Here is a 25,781-nt window from a genome sequence, read left to right as displayed (position 1 = left end):
AGTCCATGGACAAGAGGAATCAGTCCATTCCATTTAAACACACCCCACACCATTATGGAGGCATCACCAGCTTTCACAGTGTGTTGTCGACAACTTCAGTCCATGGCTTCGAGTGGCCTGCGCCACACTCGAACCCTGCTATCAGCTCTTACCAACTGAAATTGGGATTCATCTGACCAGTCTACGGTTTTCCAGTGGTCTAGGGTGCGACTGATATGGTCACGAGCCTAGGAGAGGCGCTGCAGGCGACGCCATGTTGTTAGCAAAGGCACTCGCGTTGGTCGTTTGCTACATTGACCGTGAACGCCATATTTAGTCGCACTGACCTAACGGATACGTTCGTCGTACGTCACGTTTGGAGTTCTGCGGTTATTTCTCGCGATGTTGCTTGTCTGTTAGCGGTCGTTAAGTGAAGGCTGTCGGCCACAGCTTTGTCCGTGGAGGGAAGTATTGCTTGAAATGCCGTGTACTCTTGATACTATGGATCTCGGGAAATTGAATTTCCTAAAGACTGCCGAATTGGAAAGTCCCGTCCGTCTAGATCCTACCACGAATCCGCGTTCAGAGTCTGTTAATTCTCGCTGTGCGGCCATAATCACGTCGAAAACCTTTCACATGAATCGCCTAACTACAAATGACAATTTCGATAACTGCCCATTTACACCTTGTGTACACAATACTACCGCCATCTGTATATGTGAATATCACTATCCCATTACTTTTTTCATCACAGTGTATATTGTAGACTATTGGAGGAATCATCATTCTTCGTCGTGGTGTTTACTGTCATCTTACTGGATCGAAACCTGGATCTGGATACGATACGCTGTTTGGACGTCGCTCTTTGTTACGCTACGGATCTGCAATGTTACGATGGACTATAACACTGCTACTTGGTATCGCCTCCGGCTGTCTCTTTCCTGTTGCATTCTGTATATTTTTGTGTTTAGCCGAATAAAACAGTTAACTGTTCAGCGCTCAATTGTGTTCTGTCCTACAACATCACCCAACTCAGTGACACGTGAGCGAGTTTTCACGAACTGGCTTGTCATTTGAGTCAGTATGTATTGAACCAATCGTAAGACAGGTGATGTGCAATGTGGAAGTGCGTGATTCGAGAAGAGTTCTTATAAAACAAAACTCTGTACTTCGTTGTCAACGGGGAAACGTCGTCAAGGTGCGTTTACAATAGACGAGGCTGCTTCGCTAGCTGGCTGCGTCACTCTTAGATCTATACAGAGCGAAATGTTGCGAGAAGCAGGCAAGAAAAATGTCAACCCTCAGTTGTGGCGAGACAACCACGTCGCCGTATTCTGTCAAAATTTCGGCTGTTGCATTCGCGTTCACCGCCATTACGTTCCTGTGTTTGAAAAAGAAAAGAAAACGATTCCGCGGCTGCTGGAGTACTGAATTATTCCGTATACGGAAACAAGCTTACAAGACAAATATCAGTGGAAGCCATCCGACCGCACCATCAGAAACTTCATCCACATGGTTACAGGAGACTTTGAATATCTCATTGGAATGATAGGCCTTCAAACAGAAAAAATAGATATGAAACTGAGAGAAGCAGTGAATTTTCGAGAAAGGCTGGCTCTGACTATGCGACCCTTTCCGAAAGACGATTCACACACAAGTCAGCGATATATGTTTACGTCAAAATTTAATTGTCCTTCTCTTGCTCTCCCTCGATCTTTCGCTTCTGTATGACCACAACAGAGGTTTTTTTTTTCTCAAACTTGCAACTGGCTGCTGAGTGACCACATACATATCCCTCCGTCTAGGCACTCTCTCTTTATGTCCGCTTGTAATGGGCTTTTACTGTGAGATCCCTAAAAAGAGAATATATTTCATGCAGAGAATTGGTAGGCACTAAGTTGCTTGATATTTGATTTTAGTATATAAGCTTATTTCGGCTTTATTATCTTTATTATTACATCCGTAAACAATTGTATTTATTTACAATTTACGTAATGTATAATCTACAAAAGTTCTTTTCCTTCGACGTTGTAGTCAAGTCCTGACGTTTTAGATGGACATAGTCCGTAGTTGTTGGATGTATTTTTTTCTTTTTTTCCATAACGTTTTAAAGTGGTTCGATAATTTACTCTTGCATGTATTCCATAATACGTTTTTTTTTACTGTCTAACAATCGTAGCAATCCAAGTTTGAGAGCAAGCTGTTTACTCAAAAGTTTATCTTGTTGTGGGTCGTGTATCTATGGAAGTGTTACTGAGGTGTTCGTAATCTTTGGAGTTTTGGTTATGCGCTACCCTTGTATAAAATTACAATAATATTTTTTAATAACTGTGTGCGCTTAAAATCTGTGTGTTATTTAGTGCGTCGTAGAGTAATATTTGGCGTGGAAGTATATTTCAAATTCCTCCAAAATGTTCATGACTGGACTTTTTGGGATTTTGTGCACGTTTTGTAAAAAGTTTTCAATGTTCTCAACTTCGTGTTTTTCATTTCTGTGACGTGTTAAGAAGGTGAACTGGTTGCCGTTCCTGCACACGTTCTCTTTAAAACCTCAAAAATGAAATAAACAAACGGGTTTCAAGCGCACATAGTTTTAAAAAATTATTTAAATTTTTTATTGGGGTAACGGATAACCGAAACACCAAAGATTACAAACACATCGGTAACATTTCTATAAATACACGACTCACAGAACATAAATACCTTTGAGTAAGAAACTTGATGTCAAACCTGAATGTCTATGAGTGTCAGATAATAAAAAACATATTATAATATAAGTGCAAGAGCAAATTATCGAACAACATTACTGAAACGTTACTGAAGAGAATATTACAGCCAACCATTACAGACAGCAATAACAGACTGCTCAAAGTTGACATACATCCATCTACAACGTCAGGACGTGGTCACAACAAGTAATGCAAGGAACGTTTATAAATTATACAATATGCAAATTATAAATAAATGCCACTGTGTGCAGATGTACTGATGAAGGCAGTAAAACCGAAATAAGCTTATACACTGAAATAAAATATCAAGCAGCATACCGTCTACCGATCCCGTGGATAATGTGCTATTGCGACATAATATGCGCTGTAGATCCCGTATTATAGAAACGAATAGTTTTTGTTCAGTTATATGAGGGGTATGCTTTCCTTGAGGTTCATTGTTCCACACACAAACAGTAACAACGTTTACACTGCGGGAAACGAGAGAAACTTTGCTCTTTGACGAGCACCCATAAATCTCCTGGTATCTGTCGCACTGTGTAATCTCCCCGCGCTACGCGTTTCGTGGTGGAGACCACGTTTTCCCCATGTGAAACTTGCCTTGCGAAACCGCTGCACGGTGCTGTTTCGTGTCGTGTAAACATCTCTAGCTTTCTAGCTTGAGTAACAGAACCACCAATGTTCAGCATGCAAGTGTTTATAATTATTTTACGGGAGGGAGGAGGAGGGGGGTGTGGAGAGGCTGGGTGATTAGCCTCATTCCAAGATAACTTTCTATATAACGTGCCCAATTTTTCTTCGTTACGATGATACAGCTGGTTACAGAAATTTCGTTTCACGAGCTGATACTCCAGTTGATATTTTTTTGTGCATCGGCTGTCATTGTCCTGTTTTAAGTTTCAGGTTTCGAAGTTGTGCTTCAGTTTAAATAATTGAATTTTCCAACTAATATTTTATTTGATATTCAGTTCTGCTCTTTATTTTGTGTATAAGGAGCATTAAAATTAAAAGGAGACAGAGGAAAAAGTAAATGAACTGATTATTATTTCAAAAGTAATTGCCGTAACTGATAACACCATGATCCCACTGTGACAAATGATCATCAGTGCCTTCATAGAAAAATGTCTGCAGTTGGCTACGCAACCGTGATTGTGCCAGTTGTGCATCTCTTCGTCCGAGGCAGATCGACGACCACGTATTACTTCCTTCTGGGGTCCCAAAATACGGAAATCGCATGGCGAGAGATCTGGACTGTATGAAGAATGCGTAAGCGCTTCCCAGCAAAACTTCTCCGGCGACCTCTAAACAATACATTAAGCATGTGGACGGGTACTATCCTGCAGCTTAATGATGCCGTTCGTCAACACTCCGTGGTGTTTGGACTTCATGCGCCGCTTCGATTGCCGGCCGCGGTGGTCGAGCGGTTCTAGGCGCTTCAGTCTGGAACCGCGTGATCGCTACGGTCGCAGGTTAGAATCCTGCCTCGGGCATGGATGTGTGTGATGTCGTTAGGTTAGTTAGGTTTAAGTAGTACTACGTTCTATGGGACTGATGACCTCAGATGTTAAGTCCCATAGTGCTAAGAGCCATTTGAACCATTTTGAACCCGCTTCGATTATTACAAAGTGCCTGCATATCACTGTGCGTTAATGAAAATGCCATATTCCAAAACGTTAATGAGCTGGGGGACGTAGCAGTTCAGGCAAAATGTCATGATGACTTTTCCAGAGCTGTAGTGCCTGTAGTTTTGCCTACGCTGAAGAAGTTTCGCTGGGAATCCCTTACGCATCATGCAGTGTCGATCTGTGATCATACGGTTTCCATACTCCTGGAGGTTCTAGGAAATATATTCGTGGCCTTTGATTTGCTTCGGACGAAGAGGTGTATGCCTGAGTACAATGATGGTTATATAGGCAACTATAGACTTTTAACCATGTGGCCACTGACCACCTTGTGTCACAGTGGGATAAGTGTATTAACAGTTAAGGCGATTAGTTTTCAATTAATATTCAAAACTTGCTTTTCGGGTTCTGTGCGTCATTTGACACAAACAGAACCCTTATAGAATCTCTTTGTTATCCCTCTGTCTGTCCTACTGTTAAGAGCCATTTTTCTCAGGAACGGGTAGACGCATCAAGTTATGTCAGCTAGTAAAATCTATGCTCCCTTCGCGATGTAAAAAATTTAAGTTTTTATGTCAATGCAATCAATAGAGAAACGATTTATGTCACATGTTTTGAGACTCACAAACTCACTCACCAAAACCTATAGGTTACTTCCTGTTCACCTAGAATCATGAAATTTTGCAAGAAGCTAGGTTTCGCAGTAGAAGCATAGGAAAAAAAGACAAAAATTATTAATCTGTGATTGTATCACACGAAAAAATATTTTAGTTTACATTTGTTACCAGACTGTCAGTAAGTGTCTTAAGAACCTTTTTTTTCAGGATCATGTGGACATATCACATTGAAATTTATGTCACGTAGGAAGATCTATGGTCTTTCGACCGTTCTATGTTATTTTTATTCACTTACATTTAACAGTGTCGGATATGCAAATGCAAATGGCTCTAAACACTATGAGACTTAATATCTGAAGCATCAGTCCCCTAGACGTAGAACTACTTAAACCTAACCAACCTAAGGACAGCACACACCACATCCATGCCCGAGTCAGGATTCGAAGCTGCGACCGTAGCAGCCGCGCGCTTCCGGACTGAAGCGCCTAGAATCGCTCGACCACACCGGCCGGCCCGGATATGCAGTTATGATATCCGTTCACGGGTTTAGCGACGGAAATGCTGCTGCTGCTGCTACTACTTTTGGAGAATATGGTAAACGATTTCCTAAACGCAGAGAACTCGTGTTTTCACTAAACTGTGTGATAGAGGTGCAGTGCTCATGGGTCATATTTTAACTGAACGTACAAATGCATGTTGCGAACAAAGTAGAATACATAATTGAGATAGTAGAACGTAGACTTTCAACAATCACCCTTAGAATCTCTACGTTTATCGGTGTTTCACATGCAAAAATATTGCCGTACATTACGTATGCTCCTGGAAAGAGCTACATGTGGTGTTGTCAATAAAATTCCTTAGTGCATTGAAGTAGGAGGTCGAATTAATCGATATGAATTAATAACTTTACTTAACACCTTCTGTGAGCATTTGTTTGGGTTACGTTGCAACAGCTGTATCTTCCTAACGAATAAAAAGATACATGTCAGCTTGTCGCTGCGGCCGAGCGGCTATAGGCGCTTCAGTCCGGAACCGCGCTGCTGCTACGGTCGCAGGTTCGAATCCTGCCTCGGGCATGGATGTGTGTGATGTCCTTAGGTTAGTTACGTAGTTCTAAGTCTAGGGGCCTGATGACCTCAGATGTTAAGTCCCATAGTGCTCAGAGCCGTTTGAACCATTTGATACATATTATATGGCATGTTTTTCACGAATTAGTCTGTACTGTCCCATCCTGAAACACTGGTTGCGACAAGAAGGGCATCCGGCCACGCTCTATCACAACACTCTCACATCAAGAAATAACATACCATGCATAGGACACATGGGATAAGGCCCGGAAAAAGAAGAACAAGAAGATTTATTCTGAACGAACTGGCAAACCCGACATTGTCTGGGTATTGATTTTCCAACTGCCTATAAGAAGTGGAAACGAAAAATGAATTGTATTTGTAATGTCAGAAACATTTCATTTCGATGTATTCGTAAAAACAGCTTTCAAATTACGAAAAGGAAATACGCATACTGTACAAATGTATAAGTACAGCTATTTCGTGTGTCTTCAACGCGATTTTGAAAACGTCTGTCTGGTAACGTCTCTTCAGAATTCTATACATGGCTATAGTTTTTGCCTACAGCCGTATGCGATTCACAGTTGAAAGCTGTTGTAAGTGCTGCCCAGGGGTCAGGGGTTACATTAAGCTGACTCGACTGCAGGACTGTGTTAGTATTAAAGAATAAATGTATTAGAACATTTCATGCCCGACGCGGCATTTCTTCATGCATCTGAGTGCCCAGTGCTCTGCTGCTAAAAATGAGTGGTTTGTATTGTAGCCGTGTAGTCAGACTACTGTACATTGTAGACTCCATTGCAGAATTCTGTGTTTATCTTTACACAATATCGTTATGTAATACTGTAATGCTTTGTAGTTTATGTTTTATATTTTTAAGGAAGTCAGACAAATGTTCTGTTTATGTCATTGTGTCTGGTGAAAAGAATAAAAATTAAAAGAAAGAGGTTCTGTGAGTAAAGTTTCTCTGATATAGTCTGTAATAGATTATGTTACTGCAAGAGATACAATGAAATGTCCATTAATTTGCCTTATTACGCTGTTGGGAAAGTAGTCAGCAGTATGATTGAGTCCGATCTTACCTCTTACAGTCGATACCGTCCCAGCTCTCGCTGCTCACCGCTGGAATAGCGTGGTCGAGGTCGTGGTCGAGGAACTGCCCCCACTGCATCAGCATGTGGGTGAGGCGCTCGTCAGGAGTGATGGTGTCCGTGCTGATCAGCTTCGTGGAGACGAGGCGCGCGCTGGGCTTCGGGAAGCCGTTGTACAGCGTCGTCTTCTTCCAGCCTGCGTGCAACAGGTACCGCCATCAACACCCCGCTGTCCTCAGCGATAAAAGCATCGTAAAGAGCTGCCTTCCACCCTGGCACTCGTCTCAGGGATAACGCAGGTAAAGCAGGTAACACCCGAACAGATATAAACGACGAATAAGTGAAGAAATATGTCCCTAAACTTTTTTCTCTATCACATGATTCTTTTAACCATTATCTTTTCCAAGAACTTACTGTCTACACACAAGGTTTAAGCTGTCCCCATATCACCACAACAATGGTACGAGGTTTTTCAAAAACTAATGCAATAAGTTCGGTGATAGAAAAGATTTATTCAGGAAATCCGACACAAGAATTTCTAAAGGCTGTGCTACGTATTACTTTCCACACAGTCACCACGGTTATTTAACCAACTATTCAGCCCGTAAACTAACCAGTCGAAATCAGCATAAAAGGAGTTAGTTCCCAAGTCCACGAGCCACTTAACAACAGCCTCCTGAACGTCAGCCTGAGTAGCACCGACCCTGTGTATCTTTAACGGACGGAAGAGATGAAAATCGCTTGGTGCGACAGCCTGCTATACGGGGGAAAAAAATCTGTGGTGCAGCCTTCCTTTACTGTGGCACCAGGAGAGGGAGGGTGGCGAGCACATCTCCCCGGTCGTCTTTCACCCCTGACAAAGGTTACCGGTATACTGATTTGATAACAGGATGAGTGGACCTCGGACCGTCCAGGAGGGACTGGAATGAGCAAACATACACAGCCCTATTCGGAACTGAGCCCGGGATCTAAACGGTTCACCGTGCGGGATTAGCCGTGCGGTCTGGGGCGCTGCAGTCATTGACTGTGCGGCTGGTCCCGGCGGAGGTTCGAGTCCCCCCTCGGGCATGGGTGTGTGTGTTTGTCCTTAGGATAATTTAGGTTAAGTAGTGTGTAAGCTTAGGGACTGATGACCTTAGTAGTTAAGTCTCATAAGATTTCACACACATTTGAACATTTGTCTAGAAGGTTCGAGTACCTTGCTCAACTCGTTAGATCAACACGGAGGGCTGTAACTCTATTGTTTCAGCACAGTACATCGGAAACGCAGAACCAAATCAAACGGTCTTATACCGTCTTAATTTCAGAAGCAATCCCGGTGGTTTCCTCCAAACTACATTGTACAACTGTTCCAGTAAGCTACAAATAACAGGCGACATTCACGATCTCTCTGTCGCTGACGAAATCAGTCAGTTCCCCACCCAGCGTGTCCCAAATGACGGTGATAATAATATTCTACGTGAAAACCGAAGTTTCGGACTTATAAAACAAGAGATAAGAAGGTGTCAGCATGCTATTGGTTCTTTCTTCGTCTCTGGTGTGACGGTCCGTCACCTGTGATGCTACGAAGCAGGGACTGAACACATTACACCTGATACCGCATTAAGTGCTGGAGAGACAACCCAATTCTCTAGGCTTTACTCCCGTCTGAAATACAAATATCAGCAACTTGACCTCATATTTTATGAAGGGAAACGCACGCTTGCAAGATTGTAACCCGACCAATAGATACCGCGCGAAAATTTGGGCTATAATTCTAACAGTAGGCTACGCAGTTACGAGCTGAAAATAAAGCTTTTAAACTTCTGCGCGCCCACTGGTCCACTCCAATGCAGACGCCTAATTCCCGAACGAAAAGTACCGTGGAACAGAGAGACAACCAAAGCCCTTCTATTCGTGGGGTGTTGAAAGCGACGGATGAGGACGCATTCGACTAAAGTTTTTTGAAGTCTTGTTCGAGAACACATGTTATCCAACACGAAGCATAGTATGTAATGTGAGATCATGTTATGTCAGTTATAAGCACATATACATTCAATACTTTTTAACAGTTTTCGCGTATTAATATTCTGCAGGTATATGTAATCCGCAAAAACAAAAAGAATGAATCTAAGCAACTGAAGATTTATTACAAGGTATATGAGGTACGAAATGAAAACGAGACAGATGGAAAAAAGTAAGTACACTGTTTATTTCAAAAGTATGGCCACAACTATTAATATACTTACCCCGGTGTAAGAGAAAATGGGTAATAGCTTAATGGGAACATGTTTACGGTTGCATGCGTCCCAGATATTCATCTCTTCGTGAGAAGCAATTTGACGGCCACGAATGTCTTTTTATAGGGCTGAAAAAGTGTGGAAATAGCATGTAGAGATATCGGCACCTAATGGAGTAAGTAACTTCTCCAACGTACTCGGAACAACAAAAAGTAAGAAATTCATGGTCGTCAATGTGATTAGAACGAAGAAATGCACGTCTGTGCAATCATGGTTCCGCATGCAACCTCAAACATTTTTCCATGAAGGCACTGGCCATCTTGTCTTATAGTATGATAAATGTATTAACAGTTATGGCGATTACTGTTAAAATAGTAAACAGGTTTATTAACTTTTTTCCATCTCTTTCGTTTAGATTGAACTTCCCCTAATCATTAATCATTTTCTGCTTACCAAGCAATCATGCCAATCACGCTGAAGAATAGCGCTCCTCGTGCAAATACAATTAACTTCAACAGTGACAGCTTTAAATTACCAAAAGCCAACGCACAACAGCAATGACGATAATAACAGGGTGACAATTATTGAACTACGTGAGATAAAATCGTCATAACCTCTGAACGGTTTGCGTCAGGACGGTCAAACTGCACGGTAGGCCGCGGGGCATGACGATAATTAGTATTCGCATGCATTGGTTTAGTAACGAAGCCCACTTTTACTTATATGGTTTCGTTAAGCAAAACTGGTTTATTTGTGGGACTGAGAATCCACATTTCGCTATGGACACGTCTCTTCACTCTTAACAGGTTACTGTGCGATGTGCACTTACTAGTCACGGAATAGTCGGTGCAATATTTCTTGATGGCACTGTGACTACCGAACGTTACGTAAAGGTTTTGGAAGATGATTTCATTTTCATTATCCAAAGTGACCCTGATTCCAACAAGATGTGGTTCATACAAGACGGTACTCGACCCCATCGAAGCAGGAGAATATTTGATGTCCTGGAGGAGTACTTTGGCGACCGCATTCTGGCTCTGGGGTACGCAGAAACCGCTGGCATGGGCCTCGATTGGCCGTCATATTCTCCGGATCTGAACACATGCGACTCCATTTTGTGGGGCTGTGCTAAAGACAAGGCGTACAGCAATAACCTCAAAACTATTGCTGAGCTGAAAACAGCCACTCAGGATGTCATCGAGAGCATTGATGTTCTGACACTTCAGCTGCTCATGCAAAATTTCGCTATTCGTCTGGGCCACATCATCGCCAATGATGGCAGGCGTATCGACGAGTCGTAACCTAAATCCGTATATCTGTAGTGACGTTTTCATGTTGAATAAAGTGTGTGCACGCCGTACTTTGCAACTAATTTACGTTTTTTTACATGTAGCTGAATAATCGCCACCCTGTATTTATCTAGATGTTTATACCATTGCTGGAGAGATCTGACACATTTTTAATCGAATGTCCACATACTTGAAGGTGATCTAGAGACATAGTAGAGTATTCAGATTCGGAATCTTAGCCACGTGAGCGTCTCCTTTTTATTGGCACTTGATTATTATTCGAAGAAGAGACTGCGCTCAATATTTTGACATTTGTTTCCAAAACTCATAATAACAATATACGTTCTTCAAGTACTTCCATATCTCGATTTTGCAGCAGTGCTTGCAAGTGACCTAATATAATATGACAAAAAAATTAAACCTTGTTGAGGAGAATATTCACAAAGAGGTCGTTACACTTCATGGCAGTAAAAGGTATTTTCTTTCTGGTTTGAAAGCGATTAATTTTATGATACTCTACCTGTATAATACAATAACTAGGTTTGAAAGGAATCACCTTTTGGTACTCAGAATATTTTGGTGAGGTTTCCTTATTTTTTATTTTTGGCCGGCCGCGGTGGTCTAGCGGTTCTGGCGCTGCAGTCCGGAACAGCGGGACTGCTACGGTCGCAGGTTCGAATCCTGCCTCGGGCATGGGTGTGTGTGGTGTCCTTAGGTTAGTTAGGTTTAAGTAGTTCTAAGTTCTAGGGGACTTATGACCTAAGATGTTGAGTCCCATAGTGCTCAGAGCCATTTTTTATTTTTATTTTTTATTTTATTATTTATTTTTTATTTATTTATTTATTTATTTTTATTTTTTTTGAAGTCGTGACTGATGCCGTCCCAACCGCTGGCGCATTGTTCCTGGTCTTTCTTTCGAATCCCAGGTCTTGTCACCAGTAACAATTTGGTTGAAAAACTCATCGCCATTGTTGTAGTACCGTGTAAGAAAAGTAAGTGCTGCTCTCATTTCTAGTTTTTTTGTTGATCTGCCAAAAGTCGAGGAACTCCCCTGGCACACACTCCTCTCAAGCCCAAATCATCACTAACAGTCTGTTGATTGCTTCACAGAATCCTTGACATGATTTCGCCAGATACAACTGGCGGTTAGTCGGAGCGTTTTTCGTCGAGAACATTCCTTCGTTCTGTGTTAAACACGATGCAGCATTTTCGAGCTGAGGCTCCATTCACCATATTTACGTAAACATCCATTATCTGGCTCTAAGAGCGAACGTTTTTGCGTTCGGCTACCACGTTGCACTAAGAACCTCACACTTAGTGGATTCGTTAATTTCGTCAACAGTTTTGTAATCGCACAAATAAACAGTGAACAACCGATCCTGCTCGCTGTTATCATCATCCCGGAGCCGACGTCTGACAATGTCTATGACGCGTTGGAAGGGTGGGGGAGTAACACGCGGTTCGTCAGATCAAGATGTTCTTTACTTTTAGAATGACCCTCCTACTTATGCGGAGTAGGCTCTTAGGGCAGCTATTTAAAGCAGTGGTTCGCGGCCTTTCCTACTTGGTGCCCCCAGTAGGGTTTCAAAGCATTTGGTAAACGAAATAGAAACGTCTTTATGTCTTACTTAAATACCTAATGATATTGTTTTCACTTGAAAAACACTTTTCACATTTAAAATTGTTTATGTAATAAAAGTCACAAGAAAAATTCTGAACATCAATGGATCAGCGAGTGTTTGAATTTAATCAGTATAAAGTGTCATTGTTGAGCTACATCAAGTGAATCGTCACACTGCAAGGCAAAAAATGCAGACTTTTCAGTCTTTCCACTAGCTGTTCTTTTACATTCATGACCATTTCTTCGATCCTACGACGTACACTGTTGTCTGAAAGAGATATATCGTCGATTGTTTTGATTAACGTCTCACCAATTGAAAGACGCAAAATTTCGTATGAAGCTTCAATGACTTTCACGTTTTCCATCTGAAAGATACCAGAAAAGATCAGTTTTATGCGATTTAAAGTATATTTCCAACAAAAACTCTTTTAGTTTATTTTTCAACGCCGGGTGAGTTGTTGTTAAATGATGTTCCAGATGCAAAGGCCGCAATTAGTCGGTACTGAAGACGTTATGACACACATCAAACTGTGTCAGTTGGACAAGGTATTTTTAATAGACGTGATTCCATGCTTAACATATTCCGCATTATTCAATCTTCTTTAGCAGAAATTTTCACTCAACGTACAAAATCAATAAAAATACTATTTACGCCTCTAGAGCACAAAAGGAGTAATGATGAGTTAAAGAATGCCCAACGTGTTCTGGGAAATGTAGGGTCAGAAATAACTTGGTGACCTGTGAAAGAAAGCTGCTGCTGCCAACTCTACAGAAAATGTACTCGATAACTGTAAAAAGAGTATAAAATTTTCGACCTTTCTAACCCCATGTTTCTGCTTCCTTCTGGCCTGCCCCCCTCCCCCTCCCAACCGGACCTGTAAGTCTGTCACTCCCCACTCCCCTCAGCGGGTGCGTGCACCCTACGTTGAGAACCACTGGTTTGAAGAGTGGGGGCTACTCACCGACAGGAGTACTGAAGCCGTTCTCGTAGATGGGGTGCTGCAGGCGGCGGAAGGCGGTGAGGGAGGCCCCCCACATGGGGTGCTCCAGGTTGTTGCACGTGCCGTCTATGGAGCGGTACTTGCTGTGGAAGCACATGTCCGAGCAGTTGACCACGGGCCGGTGCGCCATGCAGCCAGACAGGTTGGCGATCAGTTCCAGCTGCCCGGGGGACAGCAGCTCCTTATATGAGAAATCTGCAACAGTCACAGGGTCAAGGTCACGCTAGTTGTGTCCCGGTGAACATGTGCAACAGGTTGGCTACGAAAGGAACTAACTTGGTGTAAATGTATGTGTGTGTCTGAGTTACAATGTCTCTGTTTATTTATATTCGTTTACTTGCTTATACCTTGCTTACACATTGAAAAATTTAGCTCTGGAGACGAGCACGCAGGAAAACTGTCGCTCACGTTTAGAAGATAGTTGACCACGCATTTGATAGGATCCTCCATGACATACAGTCAGCCCCGGATCTACGACGTTTCCGATCCCAAAACTTGATAGTAGCGCCCTACTCTCCTAATCGAGCGTTTGAGATAGAACGTCAAAAATTTAAAAAAAAGAAAAGCTACAAAAAGAATTTGATGTGTAAAAAATATATGATCGAGGAAATGTGAGACATGTCATTTGACCGTAAGAGTGCTAGAGTGCAGTGCCACCCCTCTTCACACAAGATTCTTCTATTGCATGTCACTGTATTTAGCTCCGTGGAATTCAAAAGTGTATATTTTGTAATGGAAGCCATCAAACCTACATTCAGGACAGTGGAAACTAATATGTCCTGCCGTGCCTCTCCTGTTCCTAGTCCACATCTACATCTACGTTTATTCTCCGCAAACCACCCAACGGTGTGTGGCGAAGGGCACTTTACGTGCCACTGTCATTATCTGCTTTTCCTGTTCCAGTCGACTATGGTTCGCGGGAAGAACGACTACCGGAAAGCCTCCGTGCGCGCTCGAATCTCTCTAATTTTACACTCGTGACCTCCTCTGGAGGTATAAGTAGGGGGAAGCAATATATTCGATACCGCATCCAGAAACGCACCCTCTCGAAACCTGGACAGCAAACTACACCGCGATGCAGAGCGCCTCTCTTGCATAGTCTGCCACTTGAGTTTGCTAAACATCTCCGTAACGTTATCACGCTTACCAAATAACCCTGTGACGAAACGCGCTGCTCTTCTCTGGATCTTCTCTATCTCCTTCGTCAACCCGACCTGGTACGAATCCCACACTGATGAGCAATACTCAAGTATAGGTCGAACGAGTGTTTTGTAAGCCACCTCCTTTGTTGATGGACTACATTTTCTAAGGACTCTCCCAATGAATCACAACCTGGTACCCGCCTTACCAACAATTAATTTTATATGATCATTCCACTTCAAATCGTTCCGCACGCGTACTCCCAGATATTTTACAGAAGTAACTGCTACCAGTGTTTGTTCCGCTGTCATATAATCATACAACAAAGGATCCTTCTTTCTATGTATTCGCAATACATTACATTTGTGTATGTTAAGGGTCAGTTGCCACTCCCTGCACCAAGTGCCTATCCGCTGCAGACCTTTCTGCATTTCGCTGCAATTTTCTAATGCTGCAACTTTTCTGTATACTACACCATCATCCGCGAAACGGAACTTCCGACACTAGCTGCTAGGTCATTTATATATACTGTGAAAAGCGATGGTCCCATAACACTCCCCTGTTGCACGCCAGAGGTTACTTTAACGTCTGTAGACGTCTCTCCATTGAGAACAACATGTTGTGTTCTGTTTGCTAAAAACTCTTAATCCAGCCACACAGCTGGTCTGATATTCCATATGCTCTTACTTTGTTTATCAGGCGACAGTGCGGAACTGTATCGAACGCCTTCCGGAAGTCAAGGAAAATGGCATCTTCCGGGGAGCCTGTATCTAATATTTTCTGGGTCTCATTAACAAATAAAGCGAGTTGCGTCTCACACGATCGCTGTTTCCGGAAGCCATGTTGATTCCTACAGAGCAGATTCTGGGTTTCCTGAAGTGACATGGTACGCTAGCAGTAAACATGTTCTAAAATTCTGTAACAGATCCATGTCAGAGATATAGGCCTACAGTTTTGCGCAAATGCTCGACGACCCTTCTTGGAAACTGGAACTACCTGCGCTCTTTTCCAATCATTTGGAACCTTCCGTTCCTCTAGAGACTTGCGCTACACGGCTGTTAGAAGAGGGACAAGTTCTTTCGCGTACTCTATGTAGAATCGAATTGGTATCCCGTCAGGTCCAGTGGACTTTCCTCTGTTGAGTGATTTCAGTTGCTTTTCCATTCCTTGGACACTTATTTCGTTGTCAGCCATTTCTTCGTTCGTGTGAGGATTTAGAGAAGGAACTGCAGTGCGATCTTCCTCTGTGAAAGAGTTTTGGAAAAAGGTGTTTAGTATTTCATCTTCACGCGTGTCATCATCTGTTTCAGTGCCATTATCATCCAAGAGTGTCTGGATATGCTGTTTCGATCCACTTACTGATTTAACGTAAAACCAGAACTTCCTAGGATTTTCTGTCAAGTCGGTACATACAATTTTACTTTCGAATTCACTGAACGCTTCACGCATAGCCCTCCTTACACTAACTTTGACGTCGTTTAGCTTCTGTTTGTCTGAGAGGTTTTGGCTGCGTTTAAACTTGCAGTGAAGCTCTCTTTGCTTTCGCAGTAGTTTCCTAACTTTGTTGTCTGCCGGTTTGACGTCCTACCCCTCTTAAAAAAACACTCATAATTAGTACTGAGTGGGATTATTTGTGACCGGAAGAATAAGAATTCTTCAGAAAATTTGCACTCTTTGTTGCCTATTAGCTAATAATTCATTCTTTTCCGTGATATAAAATTATAGGGAACATAAAATCAGTAATAAAGGGGGAGAAACAAGACAGTACACATTTCTTCAGCCCTTAAGTCACAGCATTTTTTCCGCTTCTAATCTCACTACAGCTGTACACGGTGAGCTTTCCTCCCTGTGAAAGAATCTATTACCTCATCATAGTTCGTCAAACTTTTTGCCACACGAAAAAATCAAAATGTCTAGTATTAGTGAAAGAGCTGGTAAGAATAATACCCCATTTCTCGATTTGATTACGTCTATTTTGTCAATGTCTGGTAGATGAAACGTAAGAGGCCTTTCTAATATTGCATCAGTTTTAACGCACGGCAAATAATCGAGACTGGTTTTGCCCAAATGATCATTTTTATCTAGTTCATTTATATAAATAACACGACAGAATATAATTCACAAAGTACCAATATCAAATGCCTTTTAGGCCCACTGCGAGTAAAAATGTTTACGCTAGTAAACAGCTTTACATTCTTTTCATACCCTCCAGTTTCTCAAGCATGAGATCGAAAAGTAGTAGTAGCACGAAATTCTTACATTAATTTAGAATTGTCATTTTCTTCCGTACAATTTGTGTGATGTCCCGTTTCTTCTTCTTCTTCGTTGTAATAAACAATCTTTTCATCACTAATTTTGTAACTATTCCTGCCATTGTCAAAACTTATTCTCCGGTTACCTTTACTAAACCCACCAGAATCACTGGTTTATTTATTCCATGTTTATACTCAGGTTAGGCGGTATTACGCGTTCGTGCAACGCGTTTTCCGCCCTATACCAAGAAAAGAACTTAAACGGTTGCTACCGGGGACGGTATAACTGGTCCTTAGTAGTGAAGCAATATGCCAAAAATTTTCTGTCAAAATTTCATTTGCTTGCATACATCGAGAAGATAATGTGTAATCGTTCTTGCCTGCTATTCCCGTTAGTCATTTATTTCCACTCAGTTAGTTTGGATCTCCAGATTTTGCTAATAATTATAACATCGTTTATCTTTCGCACACCAAACACATAAACAAAAAGCGATTGGCATTCACTCGTTCGGGTTTACGCTGCTCAGATCGTATAGTCCCGTCCCCTTTTGTTTGCGGAAAGTTTTTTATTTGTAGATACGACTGGGATTACCCTGGCACAGACATCCAGTACAGTACGAGCGCATTCAAAAATCAACTTACGATTCGTTCAGAAATCAGCCTAGAACATGTTCAAAAAGTTTCAAACAACCAAGTGCGATGCGTTTCAAGAGCTTATGAATAATCGATGCACCAACGTGCGGTGGATGGTAGGCACGTATCACTAGCAGTCGAGATGACAGGCATCTTATCTGCATGGCTGTATCGGATAGTGCAGCCACGTCCTGATCCCTGAGTCAACAGATGGGGACGTTTGCAAGACAACAACCATCTGCACGAACAGTTAAACGACGTTTGCAGCAGCATGGACTATCAGGTCGGAGACCATGGCTGTGGTTACCCTTGACGCTGCATCATAGGCAGGAGCGCCTGCTTTGTGAAACAAGGCTTTTTTTCTTCGACAACATGAATCTGGCGCTCCCTGAAATTGCCTTCTGAGGCAGATACCCCGGTTTGCCCCCGCCCCGTCCTAGATCCAGGCGTACACACAGTCACAGCAATAAAACCGATAAAGAAATAGAGGCTACGGCATAACAGGCTTAAAACAAAATGTGGGGCTAGAAATACGCTGATGCTGAATGAAACGCTTCTGGCTCTCTACAGTGTAATTGCGTGACGCCTTCAACGACTAACGTCACAAAAGTCCAGAGAAATTCTGGCGATATGTAAAAGGCGTTAGTGGTACCAAAAGTTAGCATCCACACAGTCATGGACGAGACAGGGACTGTAATTAATGGTAGCAAAGCAAAAGTAGAAATTCTGAACTCAGTATCGTTTACAAACGAAAATCCAGAGGTATTGCCCCAGTTTAGTTCTCGTGCCACTGAAAAGATGGGTAGTATAGATATTAGTGTCAATGATATTGCAAAATAGCTTCAAAATCCAGCGGAATACCTATTAAATAATGGACTGAATTTGCAGATAAATTAGCCGCTCTTGACTATAATCTACCGTAAGTTCTAGCGTAAGTGCCCTGTCGTTGGAAGACAGCACGGTTCACCCACATCTACAAGAAAGGTAAGAGAAATAGTCCATAGAACTATCATCCCATATCCTTGAAATCCATTGCTACAGAATCCTAGAACATATTCTGAGCTCTAACGCAATGAGGGATCTCGAAAAGATTGCCTACACGGATTTCAAAAACATCGATCATGTGAAACCCAATTTATACTTCTCTCATGCCAACCTGAATGCCTTTGATCAAGTCACTCGTATTTCAAGATTTTCGAAAGGCGTTTAACTATATAACATACCTACATTTATTATCAAAAGTACAAACGTACGGGGTATCCACAGAAATTGACATATGGATTGAGAATGTTTTTGGCAGGGAAGAAGCAGCTCGTTATCATCGACAGAGGCACAAAGAAGTAACTTCGGGTGTGTGTCGGAGGGGCGTATTGCGATCCTTGATGTCAATGTTCTATATTTATGACGCTGCTGACAATATTAATAGCAATGTCGGACTTTCCGCACATCATGGAGTTACCTATAGTGAAGTACTGTTTGAGTATAGCTACACAAATATTAATTAGATATTGATAAGAATTCAAAGTAATGGAAAGATTGGTAATGCTTTAAATGTTGAAAAATGTAAAACTGTGCACGTCATACCTATATCTGCAGCTTATTGCTCAAGCCACCTAATGACGTGTGACCATACCATTAACTGATCCCCCTGCCGTGTTCCACTCGCGAATGGTGCGTGGAAAGAATGACTGCCGTCAAGTATCTGTATAGGCTCTGACATCCCGAAACTTGTCGTTGTAGTCATTACGCGAGACGTATGTGGGAGGAACTAATACATTATCAGACTCTTCTTGGAAGGTGCTCTCTCGAAATTTGCTGCACAACGCCTCTTTCGTAACGTCTGCCAGTGGAGTTTGTTGAGGATCTGGGTGACGCTCTCACTCCAAATAAACGACCCCGTCACGAAACACACCACTCATAGTTGGATCTTCTCTATTCTTCTATCATCCCTACCTGGTAAGGATCCAATATTGATGAACAATACTCAAGAATCTGTCGAACAAGCGCCTTATAAGCCACTTTCTTCATGAATGAGTTGCATTTTCGTAACATTATTTCTATGAATGTCAGCCTGGCATATGCTTTTTCTACTGCTTACTTTATGTGGTCAATTCAGTTACTTCCAGATACTTTACGGTAGATACTGTTTCCAGCAGTTTGCCATCAATAGTGTAGTTGAACTGTGGTGGCTTTGTTTTTCCTGTATGCGCAGTATGTTACATTTATTTACGTTCAACTGTCAGGGGGTGCATCATTAATTAGTCCTCTACAGGCCATTCTGCAAATCGGTATTACGTTCTGTCTTTGCTACTTTGTTGTAGACAACCGCAGCATCTGTGAACATTCTTAAAGAGCGTTCGAATTTTTACACTAGATCATTTATATACCTTGTAAACAGTAAAGATCCTATCACAATTCCTTTGGGCACTCCGGAAATGTTTTTAACGTTTATTGATGCTGTTCCATTAAGAACGACGTGTTGAGTTCCATCTCCAAGGAAGTTTTGAATACAGTCACGAATCTGGTGCGATAGTCGTTAAACTAGTGTTTTCTTCGCTAAACGGCAGTACTGGACTGTGTAAAATGCCTGTCTGAAGTCAGGGAACATGGAATCAACTTGAGCGGCGTTGCTACAGCTAGATGGATATGATTGAAGAACAAACGAGATAGGTTTTGCAAGAGCTCTGTTTGCTGATTCCATACTAATTTTTATTTTTGAAAAAACTTAGCATTCTATGATTACAGTCTCAAATATTCACAGTTTTAATCGGTCGTCTCGTATTTCTACCTACGTAGACATATCAAATGGAACGATCACATAGGCTCAGTCATAGCCAAAGCAGGTTTACTAGTATAATCCTAGGAAAATACAATCAGTTTACGCAACAGAATATTGCGCAAGTGTGTGGCACCTTACCAAATAGGACCAGAAGTGCATACTGAAGGTATTAACAAGAGGGCAGTGCGAATGGTCACAGGTTTGTATGGTCCGTGGGACAGTGTCAGAGAAATGCTGAAGAAACTGAATAAGTACACTACTGGCCATTAACATTGCTACACCACGAAGATAATAAGCTACAGACGCGAAATTTAACTGACAGGAAGAACATGCTGTGATATGCAAATGATTAGCTTTTCAGGGCATTCACACAAGGTTGGCGCCGGTGGCGACACCTACAACGTGCTGACATGAGGAAAGTATCCAACTGATGTCTCATACACAAACAGCAGTTGACCGGCGTTGCCTGGTGAAAAGTTGTTGTGATGCCTCGTGTGAGGAGGAGAAATGCGTACCATCACGTTTCCGACTTTGATAAAGGTCTGATTGTAGCCTACCGCGACTGCCGTTTATCGTAACGCGACATTACTGCTCGCGTTGGTCGAGATCCAATGACTGTTAGCAGAATATGGAATCGGTGGGTTCAGGAGGGTAATACGGATCGCCGTGCTGGATCCCAACGGCCTCGTATCACTAGCAGTCGAGATGACTGGCATCTTATCTGCATGGCTGCAGCGGATAGTGCAGCAACGCCTCGAGCCCTGAGTCAACAGATGGGGACGTTTGCAAGACAACAACCATCTGCAGTTAGACGACGTTTTCAGCAGCATGGACCTTCAGGTCGGAGACCATGGGTGTTACCCTTGACGCTGCATGACAGACAGGAGCGCCTGCAATGGTGTACTCAACGACGAACCTGGGTGCAGGAATGGCAATACGTCATTTTTTTGGATGAATCCAGGTTCTGCAATTTCTTAGACTTTCCCGGCGATTTGGGTTTTCTGCCGGATATCAGCGTCTTCCAAACACTATATTTCGACGTCATTACTTGACGTCTTCATCAGGTGTTCCCTGAGACAGGCAGCGTGCGGGACCGGGTCGCATATTTATGCTTTCCCGGTACCTGGTGTTCTGTGCCGTTACCTAGTCGGCCCGCACCCGCGAGTCGCGCTATCCTGCAGCTCTAGGTGTTCCCTATTCCGTCCGCGCCCACTCTGGCCGCCTCCATCTGCGGTGGTGGCCTCCTGGTGCTCCCTTTTCGGTCCGCGCCCGCGAGTGGCGCTCCAATGCCGCTCTGGACGTTCCCTACTCCGTTCGCGCCCGCTCAGATCAGGGAACACCTGATGAAGACGTCAAGTAATGACGTCGAAATATCGTGTTTAGAAGACGCTGATATCCGGCAGAAAACCCGATTTCCACTAGAATCCAGGTTCTGTTTACAGCATCATGATGGTTGCATCCGTGTTTGGTTACATCGCGGTGAACGCACATTGGAAGCGTGTATTCGTCATCGCCACACTAGCGTATCACCCGGCGTGATGGTAAGGGGTGTCATTGGTTACACGTCTCGGTCACCTCTTGTTCACATTGACGACACTTTGAACAGTGGACGTTACATTTCAGATGCGTTACGACCCGTGGCTCTACCCTTCATTCGATCCCTGCGATACATTTCAGCAGGATAATGCAAGACCGCATGTTACAGGTCCTGTACGGGCCTTTCTGGATACAGAAAATGTTAGACTGCTGTCCTGGCCAGCACATTCTCCAGATCTCTCACCAATTGGCTCGTCACAATACACCAGTCACTACTCTTGATGAACTGTGGTATCGTGTTGAAGCTGCATGGGCAGCTGTACCTGTACACGCCATCCAAGCTCTGTTTGACTCAATGTCGAGTTGTATCAAGGCCGTTATTATGACCGGAGTTGGTTGTTCTGGGTACTGATTTCTCACGATCTATGCAGCCAAATTGCGTGAAAATGTAATCAGATGTCAGTTCTAGTATAATATATTTGTCCAATGAATACCCGTTTATCATGTGCATTTCTTCTTGGTGTAGCAATTTTAATAGCCAGTAGAGTATATATTTGAAGACAGATGGAAACTATCTCTGCAAAGCCTACTTATAAAATTTCAAGATCCGGCTTTAAATGACTGTTCTAGGAGTACAGGGTGAACTAAAACCCCACTGTCATAATTTAAGATGTTGTTCAGGGAACTTTCATGAATGTTTTGGTAGAAGGTACAGTTGGTCCCCAGTGGCTAGTTGTAGAGTAGTACAGTAGTTGACTCTTATCTATAGAAGTGGTCTGAATTATTAGGAATAACTGATTCTTCACTGATTCAAGGGTGCTTACCGATTTCTTAATTGCATTAAAGGTAATATACCACAAAAGTAGTCGACACAGACAAAGAGCTGCGAAGTGCGAACACTTTTGTAAAGCATGGCCTCTTAACAGTTGAGTGTCTCTCCTGTGTAATCACGCTACTCGTGTAGCACACTCACAAGTGTGTTAGATAGGAGCTGAGGGTTGACTTAACAGCATGCTATTTCGGTGACCACAAATCATAAACAGCCATCAAACGTGCTGAATGACGTGCTCCATTTATTGCTGGATGTGGTTTTGAGAGATTAAAGGCATGTCATAAACAGGAAGATGATCCTGATTCGTGTCACGGCATACGAATAAGCAATATATGAAAGCAGTATCTCATCTAGCGTTAGTTTTCTCTCGTTTCCGGACTGTGTTAAGAGGGAAATATGTGTCCAACATAGCATGTTATACATCTTCATATAAAATTCTTTCAAAAAAGTATACAGATTTGACTTTTAGAAGTTCATCAAACAAATTCAAACCTGATTTTGTGATAAGTAGAAAAATTGCTACGACCCGGTTCCGGACATAACCCTCCATTGGTTACGCCTTCCGAGAGAACAGAATACTATCGTAGTTGGACAGTCTGCTGTATGTAGGAACGCAAACAGTTTATTTACGGGAAAAAACGATACCATATGGAAAAACGAATGTTTTTAATGATGTAATGCGAATACCGCAGTTTTAAAGAAATACATCGAAATTCATTATTTTTTCACTTATGCCTCGTACCTTCAACAGTTGATTAATATTCGCTTAATTTTTGGAGCTGTGCAACAACCACTTTTCACTATGTAACGCAAAAATGTTTAATCAAGATGGTATCTAATGTCAGGATATATAATAGTTGGCTGGAAACGTAGCATTATACTGGATACATTACACGTACGACTGAAATATTAAGCTCTGACATAATGTGTCAGCGCAATAAGATACAGGAAAAGCATTTTACATTAAAATTTAACTATTTCAAAGAACGACGGAAGACGGCTACTATACATTTTCGATAATTAATTCTAGTCGTTACCTTCATACGATTAAGATACATTAGTTCATGTCTGGCGTAAAATCAACTGATTGAAAGTTATCCCAAAATATTACACACACAGAACGGAATTAACAAGGCATATTGAACTTATACAAAGAAGGGTTGTAAGAGTTTCGACGTCTGTTTCAGTAATGGGAGAGCATGGCGCAAACGCAGAGGTACCTGCAGTGGTCGACGACTGGAGCCAAGCGCCAATTACACTGAGCCTCTCTTTCTCTTTTTTAAAGCGATCACCACACAGGAATTATTCGAATGAGACGGAAATCTGTAGATGTGATGTAATCATGCAGAGAAAAAACAATTACAGCTTAAGAAAAACTGGACTATTTATTTACGAGAATGAGTTCCACAAATTGAGCAAGTAACCGTTGGTCCATCTCTGATACTTGTGCAAGCAGTTATTCGGCTTGGCATTGACTGATTGAGTTTTTGATGTCCCCCAGAGCGACATCGTGTCAAATTCTGTCAAACAGGCATTTAAAATGGTCAAAATCCTGAGGTCGTTGAAGGACCCGCACATAATGCTCCTATGTTCTCAACTGGGCAGGGATCCGGCGACCTTGCAGGCCAAAGTAGGGTTTTCGAAGCACAAAGACAAGCAGAAGAAACTCATCTTGAACGGGCGGGCATTATTTTGCTGAAGTAAAGCCGACGATGGCTTGCCATGAAGGACAGCAAATAAGGCGTAGAATATCGTCGAGAACCGCTGTGCTACAAGGGAGTTGCAGGGTGCTGCGGATGACAACCCAAGGGGTCCTGCTATGGTTGTCGAACCGTACAGCGGACGAGAGTCAGGTCAGTATCCCATAGCAGTCGGGAGCGTCGCCAGCCAAGTCTTCGGTCTGGAATCTTGTTTATTGCAGTATTATTGTCTCTAGTCATGAATGCTGCTTCTAAATGTGCCCCAATGACCAGCGAGGACGACACGAACGTCGATGTTATATCAACCTACATGTCGCTCTCCATACGGCACCGCAGCCAGCAGTGATTTTGTTGGGTGCCAGTTCTTTTCATAGCAGGACTTCTGTGGCCTTTCTCCGCGGAACCCGTACAGCACAGAGATACCATGACCGATATTCTACGCCCCGTTTTGTTGCCCTTCATGGCAAGCCACGCGGGGCTTACATTTCAGCACACTAGTACCCGCCCTCACACGGAGATAGTTTCGACTGCTCATCTTCGTGCTTGCAGAAACGTACCTTGGCCAGCAAATTCACCGAGTCCCTTGCCAGTTGACTATATTTGGCAAATTACTGTCAGAGCTTCCTTGCTAATTAGAGATTTTGGCGATGTAACGCGCCAATCGGACAGAATTTAGCCTTATACTCCCAGGAGAACATCCCAGAAATCTATCAACCAATGGCAAGCCAAATAACTGGCTGCACAAGGGCCACAGGTGAACGAAGCCCTATTGTCTTCAATAAAATTCTTCAGGGTATCAGACCGCATCGTCATAATTTAAAATGCGCCAACGTTTCGGCTAGCGTTGCAGCTAGCCTTCATCAGGGCCTTACGTTAAACTGCTAAATGAATTTTTTTTCTTTATTGAATTTCAATTCCCCCCGAAGGGGGCGGGCTGGCAGCAGCTTAGTATGCCGTTCTTCAGCCTACAGATTTTGTGAGAAAGTTCTAGAGAATAAATAATTAAAAACAGACGATAAAGTCGGAGACTTAGAGAGTAACATGGTGAAAAGAAATCGTGGAACTTAAAACAAACAACAGAGGGATGATGATGCTAATAAAATACATACGAATCAGACTGGGAAAACAATAGACAATTAAATAACACGGCGACAGTCTGGATTCTGTTCGCAAAAGACATAAAATTCACACCTAGCGACAGCATGGTTTCTGTTCGCAACACGAGAAAGACAAACAACACTGAATAGTCACTGGAACACTGCACTAAAAAGTTGGCAAATGTGACATACCACAGTCGTGAGCAGGTGGGGGGAAACTGGACCGAAGATGGGAAAACAAAAAAGGGGGAAAGGAGAGTAAAAGCGAAGGGTGAAACCGGGAAAGGAGCTGATGGAGGATGAGGACCCAGAAGAGCGGTGGGGGGGGGGGCAGACGCGACAGGGAATGGGGTAGGCAGAGGAGTGGAATACAAAAGGACTTGGGGGGGGGGGGAAAAGGGAGGTAGGGAGAGGTTGAGTGGGGAGAAAACAGGACGGAAGGGGGGAAGAGGGAGCCCAGGGAAAGGACAGAGGAAAGGAGGGGGAGTGAGGATCAGAGTTGACTAAATGAAACACACTTGGTTCCTTAAATAGCTGCACGAGAAAACCGTGTCGTTACTTGATTGGCTGTAAAAGG

At 42.8% G+C, this 25,781-nt stretch overlaps 1 protein-coding gene across 1 annotated transcript in view; it reads right to left on the bottom strand.

The window, feature by feature from the left end:
• Window positions 1–25,781, bottom strand: part of LOC126189038 (peroxidasin) — a 245,209-nt gene that overhangs the window by 75,812 nt on the left and 143,616 nt on the right. The window contains exons 12-13 of the mRNA XM_049930888.1: window positions 13,197–13,430; window positions 7,097–7,301 (exon numbers count right to left, since the gene is read on the bottom strand). Coding sequence (XP_049786845.1) covers window positions 7,097–7,301; window positions 13,197–13,430 — 439 coding nt within the window. The remainder of the gene's footprint in view (window positions 1–7,096; window positions 7,302–13,196; window positions 13,431–25,781) is intronic.

Source organism: Schistocerca cancellata, chromosome 5 (genome assembly GCF_023864275.1).
Source record: "Schistocerca cancellata isolate TAMUIC-IGC-003103 chromosome 5, iqSchCanc2.1, whole genome shotgun sequence".
In the NCBI taxonomy this organism is placed as follows: Eukaryota; Metazoa; Arthropoda; class Insecta; order Orthoptera; family Acrididae; genus Schistocerca; species Schistocerca cancellata.
Note: the sequence above shows the minus strand (reverse complement) of the source record. Positions and strands in the feature narration are given on the sequence as shown.